At 35.8% G+C, this 18,951-nt stretch overlaps 2 protein-coding genes across 2 annotated transcripts; one reads left to right on the forward strand and one right to left on the reverse strand.

Annotated features, from left to right (window-relative positions):
- Nucleotides 1–1,188: 1,188 nt before the first annotated feature.
- Nucleotides 1,189–7,501, forward strand: LOC109217645 (SEC14 cytosolic factor-like). The gene is made up of 11 exons (XM_019381908.1): nt 1,189–1,556; nt 1,651–1,679; nt 2,735–2,818; nt 2,920–2,973; nt 3,482–3,559; nt 3,694–3,747; nt 3,908–3,967; nt 4,052–4,147; nt 6,251–6,352; nt 6,431–6,511; nt 6,802–7,501. Exons 1-11 carry the CDS (start codon nt 1,502–1,504, stop codon nt 7,120–7,122), a joined length of 1,014 nt encoding a protein of 337 aa, XP_019237453.1. The 5' UTR covers nt 1,189–1,501; the 3' UTR covers nt 7,123–7,501.
- Nucleotides 7,502–7,967: 466 nt separating this feature from the next.
- On the reverse strand, nt 7,968–12,611 carry LOC109217644. The gene is made up of 5 exons (XM_019381907.1): nt 12,109–12,611; nt 9,740–9,825; nt 9,351–9,656; nt 9,155–9,238; nt 7,968–8,600 (listed from the first exon to the last, which is right to left on the reverse strand). The coding sequence occupies exons 1-5, from the start codon at nt 12,478–12,480 to the stop codon at nt 8,159–8,161; spliced, it is 1,290 nt and encodes a 429-aa protein (XP_019237452.1). The 5' UTR covers nt 12,481–12,611; the 3' UTR covers nt 7,968–8,158.
- Nucleotides 12,612–18,951: the final 6,340 nt, after the last annotated feature.

Consider the following 18,951-nt stretch of genomic DNA (forward strand, 5'->3'; position numbering starts at 1 on the left):
CCGTTAGTCGTGGGGGTAAATTTGATATTAGAAATAACGTCATGTATATATTCAGACGGATAGATGGACGGAGGGCTTTATAAACCATTTACCATACGATAGGAATACTTTTGGCCCTTTTCCGTTCTAAAAATCATATGTATCTTCTCTATTAAAAGCATTTAGATTACTCACCATTATTCTTAATCTAGTGTAACATTTTTTTTTATTCGGATGTAAAATCGATTATGTATTGGACTTTCATAGGCGAAGTTATTTTTTAGTTTAACTATTTGATTTTATTCACTGGCAATCTCTTACGGCAAATTTGTATTTACATCAGATATTGACCCCTTTAAAGGAATTCCCAATTGAACCGTAAAAATAACACGTGCTAGTCAGTTTTCGGATTTGTCATTTAAAAATAATCAGCGTTTGCAAAGTCATTGAAAAATAGCCACTATTTTGCTGCAACACAAAAAGTTCCAGCATAATATACTGGAGATCGGTGCACCTGTGTATGAATTTCCAGCATATTATGCTGCAACTCTAATACGCGGAAAGTTCCAGCATAGAAAGTTCCAGCATAATATAGTGAAGATTGGAGTACCTGTGTATATGCTGGACCGGTATATTATACTGGAACTCCAGTATATTATGCTGGAAGTCAAGTATAATATACTGGAGTTCTAGTATACTTATGCTGGAACTCTAGTATAATATATTGGAGTACTCCAGTATATTATACTGGAATTTCAATATATTATACTGGAATTTCAGTATATTATACTGGAGTATTTTCCGGATTTTGAACTGTATTTTTATTCAAATTTATCTTTACGTGAAAGATGGCTAAATTTTGATTACTTTTGAAACTATAACTATTTTTGAATGACCACCTATAAATCTAGCTATTTTTGAATTTCTCCACTTAAACCCAATAGGCGGGGTTAATGATCTGAAAAAATAAATAAATAGGTATAAAACAATAGAAACTTTATTGGTTGAGTTTAAAACTAAAATTAGTGGTAGCTGTAATAACTATAAATAGAAACAAAGCAAAAGAGCTCCACAGAAAAAAAGTTAAAAACAGTATATGCTGCAGTGCCTAATATTCCTAAGAAAAACGATAATAACTACGTATTCTACAAAATTATTCCGTCAATAAAGTTTATAAAAATAAAAGAACCTCGTGACGGTAATCACGCTACTAGTACTATTTTAACTAAAGCTTTAATAAGGGAGCACGTATTAAGTACAGTAATTATTTAAATTGTGTTGCCCAATTTAAGAAGATCTGACAATGAAGCAGCTGCAGCTTCAATTCTTGAGCCACTAATGTCCTAGGAGGGAAGAGGGTGCAAACTCAGAACAAACACAAATAAAGGAAAAGTGAAAAAGAAGGCTCTTATTTTCACACCATTCTTTGTCAGAAAAACACACACACACACACACACACCTAGTCCATAGATTCAGACCCAGAACCCAGAAAAAAAGACAAGTTTTTTGAGTAAATTCAAGAATGGTGTTGGTAACTGAAGAAGTGATCAAGCAGTTGCAAACCTTAATGGATGAAAGTTAGTTTCTTTTACTACATTTCTTTGACTTTGGATCTCTAAAGACTTAACATTCCCTTTTTTATTTATTTTTAACTCAATTATCTATTTGCAGTTGCTGAGCCACTTCAGAAGACTTACCAGGTTTTGCTTCTAATTTCAACTTTCAAGATTTTGCTAATTTATGATTTGAAAATGTTATGATTTGATCTGGCTATTTCTTGATGTTGGTTTATTATATTATGTCCATAAATCTCATTTTCTGAATCTTGGTTAGTTAATGCCAAGTCAAATACTAGTTTGTATCTTTCTTGCATTTTCAACTTAAGAAATTCTAGTTTTGGTTTTGTTGCCCAAATTGCAACCGATTTGCTTTTATTTTCTTTTTGGTGGTGGGCTAATTATGAATTAGGATGCAATGACTTAGATGGGTTTTTGCATATTAATAGTTTAACATGATAAGATAAAGTATTCATGGAGATAAATGTTCAAAGCTTGCATCTTGATGCAGAATCTGAAGTCACCTAAATGAAAATTGGTCAAAATATGCAGCTAAAATTTATTTTTTGTTTGAAAAAAAGAAAAAGAAAACACCCTTGTTCCTATTTATGTACGTATACAGTCCGCAGTTGGAGATTGTTTAGCCTAGTTAAACAGCAGGCTATCACCAAAGACTTATATCTGTAACTAAAGGTCAACTTGATGGCACCAGTAGCTAATTGAAGTTTTGAGCCAAAGATTGGTCCTTTACTCTCTTATTGTGGCGGGCGATCTTTTTGGTTATCTGAGACTTCAAAAAATTTGGCATGCATCTGGGATTTTAGTCTGATTCTTCATTATCAACTCTCTGGGAGTGAATGGTATTTCTCTCTCTTTTTTTAAAAAAAAAAAAAATTATTTGGCTAAAGAAAGTTATAATCTCACATAGCAGAACTACAGAAGGGGTTTAATTACTGTTTTAGAGAAAGGTGATCGATCATCAAAATACTCTTACAAAAATATAAGTCTTACACATCTGGCATATTATTGAACTGGCCGAACAAAATAAGATGAGCTAAGCATTTTGGCATGTGCAATAGTTTGATAGTGAGGGGAAAGTTAGCTATTGTTTCGTTGCCAATGGTAATTATAGATTTGAGGAACAAAAATGGATAACTCTGTAGTGACCATACTAATATGAGGTCTCATAATTTTTGCAGAATGTACATCAGGGGTACCGAACCGAGACACTGGTGAGGTTTCTCAAAGCTAGGGATGGCAGTGTCTCTAAAGCACACAAGATGGTAGGTGCATACAGTTTTCATTCACATTTGAAGCTAAATATTTCTTCAGGATGAATATTTTCATCTGGAGAAATCTTCTAATTGTAATCAGCACTTTGCAGCTTGTTGACTGTTTAAATTGGAGGATAGACAACGAGATTGATCAGATACTTGCAGTAAGTTTTCTCTTATCATAGCATAGGCGTTCTCTGCGTTCATGAGAGTCATAATTTTGAGTTTCTTAAAAGTCTACTTCCATTTTCTGTTCATTGTAGATCCTTGTGTGTTACTTTTTCTTTTTCTTTTCGCTTTTCCCAGCTATTCTCTGGGATATACTTAGATGTTAAAATCATAATGAATTGTCAGCTTGTAATGACCAGATCCAATGGCTACATTATGCAATATAATCTGCTTCGATCATGAAGATATCTACCTTTAGCTCTAATTCTACTGCATCACATATACAACAGATCTGCATAGTCGAAAGTTCCGATCTCGGGGTCCAAATGGGACAAGGAATAATATTCTTTTGAAAAAGCGACAAACCTTAAAAAACCTCAGTTAAACACACAGATGTAATTTTTTGAATGAAACACGTTCAGTTAGTCTCAAATAATAAAGAAGTGAAGGCTAAGTTGGTTCTGACTGTACTATTTGGCTGATATTTGTCATTTATTGTTGCAGAAGCCAATATTACCCACTGATTTGTACAGAGCAGTGAGGGATACTCAGCTTGTGGGGATGTCTGGATATTCAAGAGACGTAATACTTTGATTTGAATATATATAAATTTTCATCGATTAGCTCTCCTCATTTGGGTTATGCAACTTGTTCCCGTTGTGCTTGTCCAATAAAATTCTCATTGTGTGGTTTCTACTTGGTTTTATTCTGTACAGGGTCTTCCTGTCGTAGCTGTTGGTGTAGGGCTCAGCACATATGACAAAGCGTCGGTAAGGGTCATATTTTTTATGTTTCAGCCCTGTTAACTTGTCAACCTTCAACAGCGTCAGTTCAGCAAAAACATAAAAATCAGCTATTCAAACATTTTACCATTTGTCTACAATAGATGGCAATGAAATTGTACTGACATTTTGCTTTTCTCCATTTTAGATTCACTACTATATTCAGTCACATATCCAAATGAATGAATACCGCGACCGTGTAATATTGGTATGTCCTCTATGTTGGTTTATTCAGATACGAGATAAATACAACAAGAATAGCAATGTAGACTGACTGGTGTTCATGTTATAGCCTTCTGCATCAAAGAAATTTGGGCGGTATATTGGGACCTGTATAAAGGTTTTGGACATGACTAGTCTAAAGCTTTCTGCACTGAACCAAATTAAGGTATCTTTAATTTGCTTGACATTGTAAATATATTTCATTGAGCCTTCCTACCAAATTCCTGCCATGTTATTTTCCTTCTCACCGCTTCACTCATCAACCTGATTATTCTGCTTAAAATTTTCATTTGAGGCTATCTGAACTTTAAAATTGAGTAAAGAGTAATGAGAGTGGGAAATACAAGGAAATATAGCATGGAAGTAAAAGAAAATCCTGTCCAGCAGAGATCACACCGAAATAAACTATCAGAACGTCTTGGTTTTGAAGTTGTTGTTTTATAGGGGTATCATCTTTTTCTAGTCAAAACTCCTCCTGGTTATATTGATTCACTTATTTCTGCATTCGCCGTCCACATTGCTATTTCTTGTTAAAGTTTGATAAGACGTTCAATTTTCTCTCTTTCTCCAAATGAAGATTAAGTTCAAGTTTCAGGGGTAAATAGACTCTTCTGAGTGCATTAGGTCATTTGCTATTTACAAAATTTTAACTTCTGAAAAGAAAATTGTAATCATCAAATACTCAAATGACCTAAAAAACCATATAATAGAACACCAAGAAAAGTGTTTTGTGGGTGCTTGAGAAAGAAAGGGATTCACATCAAATACATAAATGTCGGAAAGATATGAACGAGGAAACGGTCACAAGTGCAAGACCAATAGGAGGAGGTTATAGAGGACTTCTGGTGAGTTTACACCAGGGAGGTACCTTGAACCCACACTTCTTTATTCTTGGATGAGCTATTGAATAGTATTTTGGATGAGGTTTTATAGTGCATGGTATTTGTAGATGATATTGACATATTGTGTTGATTGACGAGACTAGCTAGAAAGTCAACCTAAAGCTGAATATAGAAAAGTATTCTAGAGAATAAGGTTTTTAAGACAAGTAACGTAAGACAGAATATATGACGCTACAAGTTTAGTCATTCTAAGAAGAATGTGGGTGAAGTGCGATGTAGGTAATGGGGCCTAAATACGGACAATGCAAATACTTAAAGCTGGGTCTTGTAGGAGAATGACGTGATAGATGAAAATATAGTATGTAAGTCAAGATTGGATAGCCGAAATGGAGTGCGATCGATAGGAGGATTTTATGAAACCAGCAACTTTATATGGGAGTGAGTGTCAGGTTTCTAAAGCCCAACAAATCAATAAAATGATTGTCATAGAAATACAAATGTTAAGATAGATATGTGGCCATGCAAAATTAGATAAGACTAGAAATGAGCACTTCTGAGAGTGTGCAAATAGCAAACAGAAGATAAAATGAGAGGTCGTGTGAGATGTTGCGACAATAATGATTGGAAGTTCTGGATCAGCTAGCATCCACCTGGATTATTCCACCAGGTGCCTGCTACCTCCCACCAACACAGGCACCGGATATATCTGCCCACCAAGACTTAGGCAGTGGGAAGAAATAGCTTTTAGTTGTAAAAATGAACTATTTAGGGTGTGTTTGCTATGGAGGAAAATGGTTTTCCTCGGAAAAGTTTTCCTTGAAATGAGTAGTTTTATCGCTTATTTTCTCATGTCTGGTTGGTGAGTGGAAAACTTTTTCCGAAAAATATTTTTTAGTGTTTGGTTAGTGAGTAGAAATTCTTTTTATCAGAAAATAATAATTTAAGTAAACACTATGGGGTTAGGGGGTGGGGAGGCGAGGGTTTGGGTTGGATGGTAGGGGATGGGGGTTGGGGTATTGGGTATAGGGGTGGGGGTGGGGGTGGGAGGTGGGTGGGGGTGGGTGGAGAATAGGGTGGAGAAGGTTGAAAAAGAATTTTGGACTCTTGGTAGGGAAAATATTTTCCTCCAATTAAAATGAGTTCATGAGAAAAATGTTTTTCAAAATATTTAAGCCAATCAAACATGGGAAAATTGGAAAACGCTTTCCAGAAAATGTTTTCCTTTCATACCAAACACACCCTTAGTACTGAAATAAAATGGATTCAAATATAATGGAATCAACAAATGTGGAGAATTCATATAGCGGACCCAACCAGTTTGGGATGAAGCATTTGATTGATATTGATTATTGAACTGACTTATTCATTATAAAATGGAGTAATATGGTCCTTTGATCTTAAACTTGACATTTTATTTCCTCTTGTAGCTCTTAACTGCTATATCTACCATCGATGACTTAAATTATCCTGAGAAGACAGAGACGTATTACATTGTGAATGCTCCATACATTTTTTCAGCATGCTGGAAGGTTAGTGTATAACTTAATACATAATTCTTTATGACCTAAATCATTTAACCTAAAGCCTAACTCTATATAAACTTGCAGGTTGTGAGACCTCTTTTACAAGAACGAACCAAAAAGAAAGTCCAAGTGCTCTCAGGCTCGGGAAAAGATGAACTTTTGAAGGTAAGATGTCTGTTTTTGAGTCAGTTGCTTTTTAAAGAGATGAACTATTGAAGGTAAGATGTTTTTTGAGTCAATTGCTTTTTATCCCTCGCTTCTCTCACTTCAGGAGAAGCTTTCTGTTACAGATGAATTATTATACTATTCTTTGTAGGATCCATTTTATTCACAGGAAACGATAATGTTCGGTCACACACCTTCATTTTTGAAGGAATACGTGACCTGACTTCTCGTCCAACTCGATTTGTCTTTCTCGCTTAGAGCACTAAAAAACTCTAGTTGTCAACTTGCAGATAATGGATTATGCATCTCTGCCACATTTCTGTAAAAGAGAAGGCTCGGGTTCATCTAAGCATTCTAGAAATGGTACAAATGATAATTGTTTCTCGTTGGATCATGCCTTTCATCAGCAGCTCTATGATTATATTAAGCAGCAAGCTGAAGCATTGGAGGCTGTTGCACCAAGCAAAGAAGGGTCTGTCCATGTGACCTTACCTGAGCCAGATCCAGACGATGCGAAGATTGCTGAAACAATAGAATCTGAATTTCAGAGGATCAGGAAGAAAAATGGAATTTGTCAATCATTTCATGAAATTAAGATCAATGGTGATTGAAGCAGAATGGAAATGGATTTGCATTTTGGCTGATTCACTGTAGTCTTGGTTATTGCTTATTCTGAATCCGGCTTTTACATGAGGAGAGGATTTAAGTAAGCATTGTAATACTAATGGCTTGCATCATCTCGATGCAGGATTTAGATAGAACCTAAGTTGTAACATGGCATTACTACCTTGGAGTGGACTATATGGATGGTACGCTTAAAGAATCCCACGAGGAATTTTACGCGCATTTTGCTTAATTGATCTGCTGCTTTCAAGATTCCTGAATCTTCTCAAGATAGAATAAACTTTCTTCTGGTTGAAGGACTGTAAAGGAAGGGGAGAAAAAGGAGAAACTATGATAAAATAAAAAGGGCCAAAGGAACTTTTCCTATCTCTCTGTGTTTTGTTCATCTGATATAGTGATCTTGTCCAAGCAGAATATTAATAAGAACCTTGGTTTAAATTTTAAAATACCCGTGATTCACCTGTTATATGGAATTGCTTTTACTATTCCTGGCTTTGATATATTAATATTATCACATGAAGCATCCAAGCTATGGGTGATGCCAAATAAACCATTTCCTCTGAATCCTGACATGCAGTTAAGTTTGTGCTGCGACACTTTAGATGGCAAAGAAAATTATTGTTATACTTGGAAAACATCAAAAATTTGATTCAAGAGCCTGGCTGTGGTCTTACAACTAAAAATGGAACAAACCTGTATTCAAATTGGAAATTCACATGCCCTTTGGGATCACAGTTGCACGTTCCCTTTTTTCCCCCCACAAAGACAGCCAGCACATTCATAGACCTTAGAAACAAATTTAGACACCAGGAAGCGCATAAACATAAAAGAATACATGCCTAAATTTACAACACCAATTGTCTTTCATTACTCTGTTCTGGCATAAGTCGCATCCCAAGTAAATCAAATTAGACTTTCAGTGACTTACACATGCAATAACCTCAATTTACATCAGGGAAGCAGAAAGATGTTTTTTACCCAACAATGGAATTTGCACGACAAACGTGAGTTTCTTTACGAATATTAGTTCAGCTGCCTGTAGCAATTGAAGGCGTAGGCAACTGATACGACAGCACCAATAACAGCAAGGACTGCATATGTATCTTCCCGCTCCCAGCTCTCGTACCATGTAGGCATTGAGCACACCTTGCGAGAGCGAGCCCCTTTTCCACTATTACTTTGAGAAATTTGTCGCCTGAAGCTCTTTTTCTTTTCAGATGTAAAGTCAGTGTTTTCTTGGTGGAGATCGAAATTTTCAGCATCGACTGGTAATTGAGTGTTCTGACAACAAGAGATATTCCCATTTGCCCTGCAACAGTCAATACCCTCTAAGTGGGAGCCACATGTGCTAGTACCAACGTCATCTGAGTTTTTGGTGCCTCTTTCCATATATGTTCCACCATTAACACTGAGCCTATATTCTTGGGATGCTTTCTGTTCGTCTTCAGACAGTCCCATCTGGCCCCTGAAATAAAATTTTGGTATTCTAGATAAACAGAAAAGTAAAAGTTTCATTGATGCATGCAAAAGTGCCTTCTGCAACCCTGCAAGCAGAGTAGGACAAATGATGCTTGAAAAGCCAATTTTTCACCTCTACAAAATTAGGATTGTTTTTACAAAACACTTCTTCATTAGTATTCCACATTAATGAGTACACTGGAATCAACATTATTGAGTTCTTAGACCCTCAGAATTTTATGAAACACTGAATTTCCATTGAATGCAAAATTTTATCTAAAAATTTTGTTTCCCCAAAAACATAAATTTGGCTCCATAAGCAGATAAGGGCACAGGTTTATGGAACTTAAGCCGTTTAAAAGGTAACTAAATATTGACACAACAATGCCTTGGAAACATACATAACTTGAATATAAACCACACTTTTAAAAGTGCCATTGCAAACGTTTTAGAGCTGACAAGTATAGAATAGCTTAAAGACACATTAAAATCATTTAGAAGTAGTCATATGCAATTTCTCCAGATGTCAGATTACAATAGCAACAGGGGAGAGAGAATTACCTCCACAACCAATCAACAATTTCTCCTTTAGCAACATGCTGTTCAAGCAACTGAGATACATCATCAGGTGTAACATAGCCATACCTAATGCACAACAAAATCAAATATATAATTAACTACCCAGCTCAATTTCATCAACTGCCTGCATCTGAGATAACAAAGCCCAAAAGAAAAGGGGCATAAGGTTTCTCCTAACCAGTGTCCGGAGACTTCCTTGTTAGTGTTTGGTCCGAATATGATCACATTTCCAGCAAACTTGTGTCCCCCGATGTGTGAGCATGGACTAACAGATATTTTTCCTTGAAGATCATGCTTCTCTATCTCCTCCCTAAGTCTACTTACTATAGCTGGTCCACAAACACCACATCGACGATCTCTTGAACCATGACAGCACACAAATATGTACCATCCAGTCAGAGCTTCAGGATTTCCAGGTAACCACTCACCATCCTTCACTAGCACCTCCTCAACAAATGTGTCAACATCAAAATGAGTCAATCTCCTGCAACATAGGTGAATTTAATCACTTAATAAGTATGCAATCAACAGCAGCAGATGCACTAGAATATATATTGTATTTCAGACCTGTATCTGATCATGTCCGGAAAGATCAACACATCCCCATTTGATGTCTCGGTTCCATCATGCCCTTCACATATTGTTAACCGAGTCTTGAAGAAAGAAAATTTATAAGGTAAATCACTATAGATATTACTGTGATCATGAAGAAATCATAACCAATTCAACAATTTACTTAAGAAAGAAATCTCTGAAAGCTGGCAGACCAAAGGCAAAACTGATTTATGTTCAATAATACTTTTATCACAAAAGATGAAGTACATAATAGCAAGATGGAATCTAAATTCGCATAAAGCATTTCAAAGGCAACGCTAAATTAAATCATGGCTACTTCCAGGACCAAAGTCAAAAATAAGAGCACTACCCTGGGTATTCAAGACTTTAACTTTCAAGAGCTACGCCTAGAGATCATACGGATGAGTCAAGAAGGATGCCAGAACTCAATTTTTAGAGCCAAGCAAAAAGATTATATATGCTCCGAGAAGGATACCAGTTGTAGAAGTAGGCATGCAAGTAAAGGTGTTGAAACAGACTAGAAATTATGAAAACAAAAGCAATAATCCGGATTGTTACTTAGCGTTCTATAAATTGCTAGCACATTGTGCACAGGGAGACCATACTGATCTGCAATTCGCCTTAACAGGATAGAGAAAATGGAATCAACTAACCAAAGATAAAATGTTTTACAATTCTTCAGCTCTCTCTAATAAGAAAGTGCACTTCTGCCCCTTACAGTATCATGTCAAATGCACCTTTGTCCTCATACTTTGAAAATTATGACTTCACAATGTCATTTTGAATTAATTTATTGCTAATCTTCAGCTTACTAATTTTCGTATGCAATTGAAGGGAATGTTTTTCTGCCAGGTAATCTAGTGGCAAATCATAAACAACCTTGAAAAACAAATAGTAGGCTGTGTGTCCACTCCTCAGTGTTGGATTTCATGATTGACTGTTAGAGCAACTGGGCAATCAACCACAATGAATCAGGTTTTTCTTCATTTCACCATTTAAAATTCTTCTTTAAGGGTGTTCATGGCTTATTTTTCCATTAATAGTACAGTAGACTGCAAGCTAAGCAAGTGATAGAGTCTCAATAGTACAATATATAGGAACATAAAATAAGGCAAAAGTTAGGTTGCTCGTTAGATCTTCACTGATCGACTCGGTGATTGCGACTTGTGGGGATACTTAATGGGAGTTCTATCACGACTAATCAGTTTTTCGCATCTTAAGCGTTAAATGTTCTTGTTCAAGAGTGAATGCCCCTCATTTTCTCCATCATTAGAAAAGTAGAATGTTCTCTCTCTCTTTCTTTTTTTCCTTTTCTAGTTTTTCGTCATAAAAAGATGGGATCAAACTCACGATGGCGTTCAGAAGAGTAACATGTGGCCATCTGCTGCTCCATAGTGGGACAAGTGAATTTTTACTGTTTTTAGTGCTTCTTTCTTAACGGTCAATTGGTTAGAGGCAGTAGAACAAAAGTTACGAGAAAAACAAACATGTACAATAACATGGCTACTTAAAGGTATTCTGCTGTACCTACACAAGTTCAATCAAAACTACGTCAAACGAGAACAATTTGCTCTTAAACTTAAGACAAGCTATGCAGGATGGAAAATGGCAAGTCATATGATCTACTTAATTATACAGGTGGACTCTAGCAATTGAAAATTGGAGACTGTTAAAGTTTAAAGAAACTGTACAAGGACAAAAAGTGTATACGAACAAATAATGTAGGAACTAACTATGCATTTTACTTTTCAGTCTATTGCTATATGCAGGAAGAACTCAGTTCAGACATCCGAATAAGTAACAATGTAAAAAAGCAAGGAATGCCCATCTTTTAAAAGAAAGCATCTGCATAAATTTAAGAAAGTTTTAACTCGAAAGCTGATGGAAGCAGTTCTTCCCACCCTATTCAAATGGCGTGTTCGCCTGTTTGCTTATCAACATAGCCAAAAGTTTAAGGATGATATGGGATGTAAATTATTTGATTTTTTCCCAAATAAAATTTGACATTTTGAAACAACATGATAAAAGACTAACAAGTTAGAAATATACTAATTTCAGAATGCTAAAAGACCTAATAACCAATCACGCATCTAAATCCGTTAGGGTTTAGCTATATAAATCCTTCATATTCATTCAACTCTAATCAGGCTTATTTCAGGTAAATTACAATTAGATGTTAAAAGACTAATTTTTTGAATAAAAGAAATAGTATTGGTCAAACTTTAATATAGTACTAATTGAATTTCCAGTAACTCATTAGCAATTATATCCATGGGCATACTAGAAGATAATAACAGCTAACACAATGCAGTATAGCTACTTATACAAAATTTTAAAACAAAGTGACACGTGGCATAAACCTGTTTGTTGATATCATTCTTGCGAGCAGAAAGAGCAGCAGCAAGAAGCCTAGGCAAGCGATCAAACTCAGTGGCCTGAATACGCGGAGGCCAAACTTGAGGATTCTTGTAGCAAAGGAAGACGTGGCGGTCATAGAAGTCGACAGTACCAACGAGTGGAGTCTGGCGAAAATCAGGACGGGAAAAACCGAACTCGGCATCGGAAGTGCCGGCGGCGGCGTCGAGGCCGGAGAGAAAACCCTCGTTCTGGAAACTTCCAGAAGCGCTACCGATCTGAGAAGAATCTAGAAGGAAGCTGTCCGCATCGGAGACGGTTATTGGGGAAGAAGTGTTAGGGTTTATGAAATCGTTGTCCCTGTTGCTACTCGCCATTACTGAGTGGACTGAGGGAGTATTAATGGTGTGTTTCAACTTTGACCTCTGGGATAGTGAAATGGACTCTTATTCAATTGATGACTCCTCTGTTATTACACCCTGTACTTTAGTTTCCCCTTTTTTTTTTCTTTTCCACATTTGGGTGGACAGTGAACTTTTTTAAGAGTTAGCTTTAAAAAAGTCGATATATGAACTTTTAACTTTGAATTTTCTCATTTGAATATTGGAACTTGAGAAAATATTTACTAACAAACACCTTTTATCGTTGACTATGCTTAGGTAGAAATATTATAGCTGATGTGGTCATTTACGTGTTAATCATCGGTATTAAGTAGGGGTGTTCGTCGGTCGGTACGGTACGGTATTTAGACATTTCTGTTCGGTATTTTCGGTATTCTGTTTCTTAAAATCTTATACGAATACCGTACCTAATTAAATTCGTTATAGTTCGATTTTTCTCCTTTCGGTTTCGGTTTATTCGGTTCGGTAACTTCGGTTTGAATACTAACTAGTGCATAGAGCCATAGACTCTAATATTCTTAATTAAAGTACTCAAAAATACAAAACTGAAAATGTTTGTTGACAAAATTTTTATCCAAAACTAGCAAATATCGACCCAAATAGAGAAAATTATACATAAAAGAATATTTGATCGTTAAAGATGTCTTGTTACTTGTTTAGAGTTAATTGATGAACTTAGAGAATAAAAGAAAGTAAAATTTTAAATTTTTTATATTTATGTTATAATTGATAATATATGTTTTGTGTAATATAATATATATTTCGGTACGGTATCGGCATTTCGGTATTTTATTTTAAAATACCAAATACCATACCTAATACCAATGTTTTAAAAAACTAAACCAAATACCATATCAAATACCAAAATACCGTATACCAAATACCAAAATTTTCGATTTTGGTACGGTAATTCGATATTTACCAAATTATGCACCGCCCTAGTATTAAGCGCGTGAATATGATAAATAATTAAAAAAAAGAGATAAATAATTAATTTTAAAAAATAGAAAAATTCATCGGGTCAAATTTAGAGAAATCCACTTCAATTCATCGGGTCTGACTATTCTTCAATTTTTAACCATTCAATCTTGCAATTCCAAGCCGTAGAGATTGTTCTCCATGCCAAGAACTACCTCTCCACCAAAAATCAGAAGATTTCAATGTAGGAATCGCCACTTCTGATGACCTGCTACTCTCCGGCGGGCTCCAGTTGGTCGGAGATGGCGTTCCAGTGGTCCAAATCGCCTTAGAGCAATGCCAATCGAGCTGCTGAGGAGGTCACGCCAACTGGCCACTACAACGAATTAATTGTCACAACTTTAAAAAAAAAAATTATGCGACAGTACTGATCGAAAAATTTCTTCGGCAATCTACCTAGCTAGAAAAAAATAAGAAAAATTTGGAGAGAGAGGAGAGGATGAAGAAGAACCTAGGAAGGGAGTGTTGATATGGAAGTAGACGAATGAGTTGCAGGTGTGGGGGGAGGGGGGATGAAGGGAAGGAACGGGGAAGAGAAAGCTGGAAGGGTTTAAGTTTTTTCTTTCTTATTGTATTTATTTTTATTTTTAAAAATAAATATAGGTGACAATTTTTATTTAAAAATTACACATGTCATTAGTTGGGTAGGGTCTTACTTTTGAATTGGTCATTTGCTGACTGGATGGACACGTCTGTGTATGTGTAATACACGCGCATAGGCTCAAGGATCAGATGTGTTTATTAGTTAAGGGAATCATGAGTTCCGCCATTGAAGCAGCGCGTCGTGCTATAATCGGACACTTCCATCGTGCTATGAGCGGACAATTCCGAGTGTTCAAATGGGAAAATCCAAAGTTCGTGTATCGGCTTTCAAAAGCCCTACAAGTTTAAGTGGCCAGGAAGTCATTTCACCTTTTATTTATTATGTGTTATAAATAGAATTATATTGAAGGTGAATGTCTTGCCCTTGAGTCTAAAGGTTTTAGGTTGAGCAGGACGAAGACGGAATACCTCGAGTGCAAATTTGGGGCCGAGCCAACGGAAGCGGGAGTGGAAGTGAGGCTTGACTCTCAAGTCATCCCTAAGAGGGGTAGTTTCAAGTACCTTGGGTCAGTTATTCAGGGGATCGGGGAGATCGACGAGGATGTCACACACCGTATAGGGGTGGGATGGATGAAGTGGAGGTTAGCGACGGGAGTCCTGTGTGACAAGAAAGTACCACCGTTACTAAAAGGTAAGTTTTATAGAGCAGTGGTTAGGCCTGCCATGTTGTATGGGACCGAGTGTTGGCCGGTTAAGAGCTCACACATTCAGAAGATGAAAGTAGCAGAGATGAGGATGTTGAGGTGGATGTGCGGGCATATAAAGATGGATAAGATTAGGAATTGAGATATTCGAGAGAAGGTGGGAGTGGCCCCCATGGAGGACAAGATGCGGGAAGCAAGACCCAGATGGTTCGGGCACATCAGAGGAGGAGCACTGATGCACCGGTGAGAAGGTGTGAGCGACTGGCGGTGGTGGGCACGAGGAGAGGTAGAGGGAGACCTAAGAAGTATTGGGGAGAGGTGATCAGGCAGGGCATGGCGCGACTTAGGATTACTGAGGACATGGCCCTTCACAGGGAATTGTAGAGGTCGAGCATTAAAGTTGTAGGTTAGGGGAAAGTTGTGGATATTTCTACAGCGCACTAGAGTGAGACTAGCCAGTTAGGAGTTAATCTTAGGATGCTACTGATCAGCTACTGATGCAGGGCTTTATCTGTTGGATATTAGTATACCTCCCATCTTTTTCGTATTTCCTATATTTCTTATATTGATGTAATTTTGTTATTTTATGGTATGGTATATATTTTATGTTATTTTAGTATGAGTCTATTGATAGTACTAATATATCGTCTCTTGTTGCTTTCTTGAGCCGAGGGTCTCCTGGAAACAGCCTCCCTACCCCTCGGGGTAGGGGTAAGGTCTGCGTACATATTACCCTCCCCAGACCCTACTTGTGGGATTATACTGGATTGTTGTTGTTGTTATATTGAAGGTGAATGTCTATATTCTAAAGAGATTTTAAGGTTTGTTACTTGGTGGCTAAGTCACTTTTCCCCTATAAATAGAGGGGTTCTATTCTATTGTAATTGATTCCAAATCAATAATAATTCTCTCTCCCTACTTTTCTCAATACTCTTCTTCTTCTTTTATTATTTCATAACACGTTATCAGCACGGGACTCTAACCAATTGAGTAGAAGTTTTGGGATTGAGCATAATAATTGTCAATAGTTCTATGAACTTCCTTCATGATTGAATTCTAGATTTAAGGTAAGTATTTTACCTTATTTTTCTCTTTTAAATTCTTGAAATTCTATAATTTGATTTTAAATACAAGCAAAGAAAATAAATTTTGATTATAACTCTAATAAGTTTGTAAGAAATTATAATCACCCAAAGTGGTAAAATTTCTATGCCTTGCCATGATCAAATTCATTTATGATTGTGGGTAAAGAATTGAAAACCCGTCCCATTGAATTTGTTTCATTCACATTCCCCTAAGAGAATGTGATAGCAGTATGTGATAAGTCTGAAAGAAGATAAAATTATTACTATGAATGTACCAATGGATGAGGACGTGGCAATAGACCAAATTATAATCGTCATCATTGTGGTAATGAGAACAATAAGGATTCTCAAATAATTCTTCACTTTGTGAAAGTAATGTTTGTCATCAATTTGACATGAGATTTTGTAAAGCACATATAAATGATTATGGTCCATTCATGATATGAACGTGACAACATGTGATTTATGAATACATATTCATTTTTGGAAGAATATGAGCGTGCTAGTGGTATATACCACACTCACCTCTAGAAGGAGGTTTGAGAGGAAATAAGAAAATAGTGTCATTATTATGGCATAAATGGTCATTGGTCACGTACTTATTGTACGCCAAAATATTTTGGCATTGTGATTATTAAAAGGCAACGGTAATGCAAGAAACATATCTTGCTTATAATTTTGACCATAACCATAATGGTATAACTTTCTCTTTAAAAGAGATATTCACCATATGGATATTGATGAATATGTGGTACTACAAAATTAATTGAGAACTCTGCAAGAGCCAATTATACTATTTTGGAGAAACACAATTGAATACCATTAAGGTATGGTGTTGTAGTAAGTCTCAAAGAAACTTATTCAGTTTCCAAAGTATTCGCGAAAGCGGTTGATTATGCTGAGACTATAAATAAAGGAAAGATTTAATATCTTCTATTACTACAACTTGTAGGGAGGTAATATGTATGTGAAAAGCTACCCGCTTTATTCTCCAGTTTGTACTACATAAATAAAAGAGTGCCACAATAAAGTAGATGTCTATTGATATAAAATCCCATATCATAATAAACTTGAAGTTTATTGACAATTGCACACTTCATGGTGTAAACCTGAAGTTTATCAATATTGATAATTTATCCAGTTGGCATAATTGATTTGGCCATATTAATTTAAGTACGATTTGCAAAAATAAAAGAGAATTCACATGGGTAAATATTAAAGAACTAGAAAGTTCTTTACGAATTCTCTTTCATTGTTTGTTCTTATTAATTAATAGACCAACTAAAATTGGGATTAAATCCCATGAGTGCTGGAAATATCAAAAGTGAATATGAGCCTATTCACCTGCCATGTATACCACATAAGATGCATTTATGAGATTGTTACATGTGCGATTATTATTAACCCGCAGCCTGACCGATGTTTGCGACTCAGTAATTTAATTTCAAGCATAATTTCCATATTTTCTATTCAAGACAGTTTATCTTGATAAGTTGGTCTATATCACAGTTGGTTTAGCAAAATAATTTATTGAGTGCCTCCACTTAATAGCTAAACTATTTCTTATGAGAACAAAGTTATCTATATCAGTTTGATATACGTTATATACCAAAGTATATTATTTTCTCCCCTCACAAGTGGTTCGGGGTCAGGAATCAAATAATTCCATCTTATTATTATTGATGTGCGGTGTATATTTTGACTAACACCATAAGGCACAATGATGAGTTCTCAAAGTTGAGGAAACAAGTTAGTTTTTCTAACATGAGGGGGAGATAATATAAGCAGTTGAGAAAAAGTTATGTGGAATGAATTATCGTGTGTACATCTAGATCCTCGGATAAGATAATATGAACTTGAAGTTCATAAAAAGGATAATTCATTTGCAATATATTGCAAAGCATGCCAGATGCATTTGCTGACCCAAAGAAAGTAACTATATTCTCACTGCAAATGCTCCTATTAGAATAAGTCCTAGAAGGACAAAGTCTATGGTACGCTTAAAGCATATAGACAAATCGATTTCAAATAAACTTCTTGATAAAGAAGATGAGCAAATGATCAAAGTGATCATAATAAAGGAGGCAAGTGATCTAGAAGATCACATGACATAACACTTCATAAAATCTCCTGAGAGATTCAGGTACCTGAGTATATGAATGAAGAGATCTCTATGTTATGTCTATATGAAAACATGGAGGTTGGAACCGTTGTAAATTTGTTCGTAGAAGACATCTATCATAGCGCTAAGTATAGATGAGGATCTTAAATCTGTCGAATACAGATACAAAAATATTGGCCAAATGAAAGAGACTATTCGAATAGAATTTGTTTCATATGAAATACATGTAGTTTTAGACCTGCAGTTCAAACACTTGAAAGTATAAATCAATGATATGTGCAATCAGTTTTCAATATCTTATTTGTGTAGCATGACATGAGAACTTGATATGCATCTAATTAAATTCTATTATATGACTTATATGACAATCCTTGAATGATTTAAATCGCTTAAACCATATACCATTCTTGGTCCTGAAGTACCATATCCTAAGTGATATTTGCGCACATTTGTATCTTGCTATAACTATAAGCATGATAATGTGATAGCGAGAATTTTCAAGGTGCAACATATTCATTGAAGTTAATATGGGTGATTTATTTACCAAATCTCTGCCGACGTCAACCTTCAAGAAGTTAGTGCACAAGATTGGGATGCGAAGGCTCAAAGATGTGAATTGATGCTCTCATCAGCGGGAGTTAATACGCGTTGTACTCTTTTTCCCGTATACGGTTTTGTCCCACTGGATTTTCCTTGCAAGGTTATTAACGAGGCAACTAAAAGGCGTATTGTTAGATATGTGTACTCTTTTTCCTTTACTAGAATTTTTTTTCCATTGGGTTTTATTTTAGTTAAAGGTTTTAACGAGGCACATTATCTGTTGAATAGACACTCAAGGGGGGGTGTTATAAATAAAATTATATTTAAGGTGAATGTCTATATTCTAGAGAGATTTTAGGGTTTGTTACTTGGTGCCTAAGTCACTTTTCCCCTATAAATAGAGGGGTTCTATTCTATTGTAATTGATTCTAAATCAATAAGAATTCTCCCTCCCTACTTTTCTCTGCAATACTCT

The sequence above is a fragment of the Nicotiana attenuata genome, unplaced genomic scaffold (assembly GCF_001879085.1).
Source record: "Nicotiana attenuata strain UT unplaced genomic scaffold, NIATTr2, whole genome shotgun sequence".
Lineage (NCBI taxonomy): Eukaryota > Viridiplantae > Streptophyta > Magnoliopsida > Solanales > Solanaceae > Nicotiana > Nicotiana attenuata.